The sequence below is a fragment of the Esox lucius genome, chromosome 17 (genome assembly GCF_011004845.1).
Source record: "Esox lucius isolate fEsoLuc1 chromosome 17, fEsoLuc1.pri, whole genome shotgun sequence".
NCBI lineage: Eukaryota > Metazoa > Chordata > Actinopteri > Esociformes > Esocidae > Esox > Esox lucius.
The window spans coordinates 22,878,672-22,883,739 of record NC_047585.1 but is presented as its reverse complement, the minus strand read 5'-3'; the positions used below and the strand labels follow the sequence as shown (position 1 = coordinate 22,883,739).

General features: G+C 35.6%; 1 protein-coding gene across 1 annotated transcript; it reads left to right on the top strand.

Moving 5' to 3' along the window:
- The first annotated feature begins 2,473 nt into the window (after nucleotides 1-2,473).
- On the top strand, nucleotides 2,474-4,491 carry si:ch211-220m17.5 (guanylin family protein). Its single transcript, XM_010881661.4, has 3 exons — nucleotides 2,474-2,608; nucleotides 2,845-3,040; nucleotides 3,931-4,491. The coding sequence occupies exons 1-3, from the start codon at nucleotides 2,525-2,527 to the stop codon at nucleotides 3,987-3,989; spliced, it is 339 nt and encodes a 112-aa protein (XP_010879963.1). The 5' UTR covers nucleotides 2,474-2,524; the 3' UTR covers nucleotides 3,990-4,491.
- The last annotated feature ends 577 nt before the right edge of the window (nucleotides 4,492-5,068 follow it).

Here is a 5,068-nt window from a genome sequence, read left to right as displayed (position 1 = left end):
ACAACTCTGTTAATGTCCTTGAGTGGCCTAAGCCGGGACATGAAACTCATCGAATATATTTGGTAAGATTTAACTAGAAAGGAAAATTGAACTGGATAAGAGACATTCGGCATGCATACTGTTGAGCGAATGTCAAACATCCACATAGTTCGTAAAGGGCAAAGCGAATCACTGGGTCTATTGAACATTTTATCATAAAAGGCTTTATGGCACATCGATCCTTGAAAACTCTTGCTTTCACTCAATGTTGCAACCAAATTACACACTGCAACCAAATTACAACATAATGTCCCGGCATCACTTTATTGACCCCAAAATTTACTGAAATAGTATGACGCCATGAACACACAGAGTGCAGTAAAAACCATGCAAACCGGATGTCATTCTTATCAAAGAGGGTGAAGTTGCAGGAGTGGGCTGCATTGCGTTTGGTTTACAGTGTGCTTTGAAATTTCGGAAGCTTCTGAAACATCCTAGCACACGGTACAAGGACACAAAGTTGACATACTACAGAAGAATATAAAAAAAAATGCTTCTGAGCGAAATGTGATGGGATGTAAATACAGCTGAATTGGAATTTTTTGATTATTTCATAACTGCAACAAGTTACACTACAAGCATCGGAAATGCGTGCTATATCTTCATGATTTTATGAAGCGTCAGGTGCCTAGAGATTTCCACCCCTGTTGAGTTACATTCATGAATGGAGAACCTCATATTGCTGAAATATTACAATTTGTCATTATTATGCATTATTTCAATATTCTACATGCTTAGGTCTGTACACCATATCCAAGAAGATGTGATCCTGGCTCTAAGAAAAACATTGTTGAATACTCCGCATAATACCGGAACAGTTACAAGGGCTCCATAGCTATAAATCTTTTTTTTAAAGCTCTCAGTTGTAAAATGTTGACCTTTGTATCAAGGGGGCCTTGCCAGATGTCTGGAATGAGGCCAACAACTAAGTGTTAATGCAGGGCGGGGTGTGTGGATGACCAAATAAATGTATTCAGCTCACATATCACCTTAATGTTGTATATAAAATCATGAAAAACACTGAAACTACATTTTATCAACCGCCATTCAATCAGATTTATAAACTATCCTCATTCAGATCTAAGAATCTAAGTGAATTTGTGTTTATAGCATCACGTTATGAGCATACTGTACATATCAGGGACTGGGGAGGTTGTTAGGACAAAAACAAATACCAGACGGTGCAGAGCCCAGATCATTTTTATTTAGAAAGTTGCCTCAGTCTTTGTGCAGGATCTTTACATAAATTGTTGAATAAATGGTCCAGTCTCAGTCCTAATATAAATCTGCTTGAAAAAATCTGAATTTAGACAGTGACCCTCAACTGAATTTACAGAGCTGGAGTCATTTGGACTAAAACAGTAGATACAGTGTCCTTAAAAAGTATTCAAGCTCCTTCAGTTTATCCACATTTTGTTGTGTCATACATATCATTCATAATTGATCAAAAAAGATTTCCTTCAATCTACGCACAATACCCTATAATAACAGAGGAATTCTTTAAATTTGTGTCAGTCGATTGCAGAAAAAAAACATAAATATCTTATGTACATTAATATTCAGACCCTTTATTCAGGCAGCAATCACAGCCTTGGGTATGCCTCTACCAGATTTGCTACCTGGATTTGGATGGTTTCTCTCAATATTATTTGTAGATTCTTTCAATTTCTGTAAGATTGGATGGGGAACATCAGTGAACACTGATTCTTAATTAAATCCTAAATGTGTACATATGGTTGCTTTACAAGCAGTTGGGTGCAAGATGGAGTTTGTTAATTTTCACATTATATAATTTAACTCAAATGTAGTCTGCAAATGGCACACTGGTTATACATCTTTCCGTTTCATAGTCCTGTTGGTTTGGTCTTATTAAGACAAAAAACATTACTGTATCTTCAATTTATAATTTCCTTTACAATATAGGCAAATATTTTTAGCTCAAATGTTTTGTGATGTCCATAGCCTACATTCCAATAAAAATCTTTATTCATAATAAATGTCAGATTATGGAGTTTCATGTATTGATGCAGAAGCACATTGTCCCATCTCAAATATTTTCTAGTAGACATTCATATACTATTACATTATCAATTTAAGATGTTCTTGGAGCAAAAATTACAATTCCAAAAATTATTATTATTATTTTGTGAAAACTATTCATAATGTGTCTACCTTCAGCATATATACATTTTCTGTGACTATAAATGAATTACCAAGTCACATCTAAGGGTCCATAAAAACATCATACTATAGATGAAGTCACAGAGGATTTATTCGCCTTTCTGACATTTTAACATCCTCCACCACTACTCATTAACCCATGAGAAATACTTGGCTCCCATTTGAGCCAATCCCAGGCCAACAGGGTTGAGATGAGTTGATAGTCGATCCTTTAAAAGAAAGGTAGAAGAATGTCAGAGAGCAGAGACTGAGGTGAGCTAGCCTTCAAATACACCAACAGCAGACTACAGGCTTAAAACAAACAATGAAGGGCATGCTTTTTATTACTTTTGTGCTCCTGGCTCTCTGTCTTGTCTGGGAAGCACATGCCACCCAAGTCAAAGTACAGGTAAGTTTTATCTTGCTTTAAAATTATGCATTAGACTATTATTTTATGTGAAATACGTACTTAAGTATACATTTAAAAAATGTTAATTAATGAAATACATTTTCGTTAATCTTTGCTATGTAATTAAAAGGCAAAATTCTGTTTACTTTATGTTTTTTGCAAAGTACCTACTTTGGCCGTATCATTGCAACTCTATTGGCATCCTTGTTTTAATCTTGTTTTTCTTTTTTCTCCAGGAGGGCAACTTCGTTTTCTCACTGAAGTCAGTGAAGATCCTTCAAGAACTAACAGATAGCGGCCATTTAAACGAGGAGCATAATCCTCGTCTTTCCAGCACCAGCTTTGCTGCTGTCTGTTCTAACCCTTCCCTGCCACAGGAGTTCTTACCCCTGTGCATGCTGAGTGGGGCAAGCATGTCTTTCTCCAGACTAGGTAAGACCACACTACAGAGGAATACCCACTAAATTTTATAATAATAATAATAAGTACAGACCTGGTTTGGGAAAGGCTAATCCTTGGCTAACCCACAAGTCATAATATGAGGACTAATAAAAACAGATTTCGTACCCTCTTTCAAAGATTTTATCATCCCCTGCATTTGACAATTTCAAATGATTGTGTTTGTGTGTGTTTAAAATAGTATTGCAAAACAGCAATCACATTACACATATGTTAATAATATGATCCTTTGAAATCAGATTTGGGGAAAAGGTTCTGGGCATTGATACTTCATATTTCACACCATATTCTGCGGAATTGGCAGATTTACATACATTTTGGCATATTCTGAGTCTCCCGTTGTTGGCCACATGAACATCTCTTACACCATGCAACATTCAAAAGCAATACTCATTATCAATTTAATAAAAACCAAAGAGGTACTCCATGCGTACTGTTATTTCATGAAATCAGGCTTGGTTGCATTGCTTTACATGGGAAATATTGCTGTTTGCCTTGCCTTGCCTTGCCTTGCCATGCTGTTAAACATGGTACATGTATATATAATTGGATGTGATATTTGCTTATTGATTTCACTCCTTTCCAGCCAGAGTTGTTGTCATAATGTAATTTACTGTCATAGTTTGGGTTAAGTCTGAGCTGAAATATAAAGCTGACTAGCTTTAGAAAACCCTGAGTATATCAAATTACCTTTGTAGTGTAAGGAAACAGAAATCATTTTATGATTAAGAGTCAATCAGAAGAAAGTTAAAACATCTCTTTTATATATTTGATCTCTACAAAAGGCTATGCGGTTGTACTTATACAGATATAGAGATTTAGAGTGATGTTTCAATACTGTACCTTTCTCTTCTTTCTTCTAGTTGCTATGCCTATGGACATCTGTGAGATCTGTGCCTTTGCTGCCTGCACAGGCTGTTAGGAAATATATCAACCTGACTGGCAATAGAAGACAAGCCAGCTACACTATCAATCTGCATGTTGTGACAAGTACTTGGATTTCATTTCTAAAATTGACATCTTACCACATGATTGGCTCAGAAGATAACTGGACCAAGAGTACAAAGTAATTGAGGCTCATTTTCTATAAACTTTTATTTTGTTGTATATTTAGCACAATTTTCTTTTCTATTGATCACTTGACTTTCATTTTAGGAATTTGAATGTTACAGTTTTATCTTACCAGGCTTTGCACTTATTTAATGTAGAGATATAGATATATATACACATATTGACATAAGTCTTTGGGGATTTGTGTGTTTGTATATTTAATAATAAAAAAAATGCATTGAAGAACATGTTGTGTTGTCTGATTGCTCAACCAACAGCCATATAATCCTTGAAAAGAACAAACATTAATTAAGAGCAAACCTTGAATTTAATACTGTATATCTAGAAAAACTGACACAGACAGAACTTTTTTTTTAAACCTGAAATGCTTCCTAAACCCAACACTTACAGGGAATTCCTTCCTTTAACTCTCTGAATGTAAGTACCCAATATCTGGGGTACCTCAGTCTCTTAATTAAATTCAGTCTTTTATGAGAACAGTAGGCCCTATCTGGGTATCCAGGGTGTCTGCTGAAAGCTGAGAGTCTTGTCTTTCCAGCTGTGCATTCTAAGCTTTGGTGTGATACACTAGCATAGAAATCTACCATGCTGTTATTAAACAAAAGCTATTACATGATTAATTGGGATTATTGTGTGTCCACTATACCTCTGAATCATTAAAATAGTAGATCAGGGTTTTGTTTCACCAGGGCCCTGCATTTTACAATGGACACACCCCCTCCATGAAAAACAACTCCTAAACCACAGATATTACCATACTCTTTCAATGTGCTGTAGTTTCTGTATTATTTTATAGTTTTTTTGAGGGATAAGGGGAGCTTGACTGGCTTTTTCATGCAATAGTTTAACTGACAGTCAGTACAGTTCAGTTGTGTTGGGAGGACAGTTATGGCTGAAATCATATTAGTCCGGACTGATATCATATAACGT

Coding starts and splice junctions, on each gene's coding strand:
- si:ch211-220m17.5 (XM_010881661.4), top strand. CDS start 2,525: ATGAAGGGCATGCTTTTTATTACTTTTGTGCTCCTGGCTCTCTGTCTT. Junction 2,609..2,844: donor CCACCCAAGTCAAAGTACAG/GTAAGTTTTATC, acceptor TTTTTTCTCCAG/GAGGGCAACTTCGTTTTCTC. Junction 3,041..3,930: donor CATGTCTTTCTCCAGACTAG/GTAAGACCACAC, acceptor TCTTTCTTCTAG/TTGCTATGCCTATGGACATC.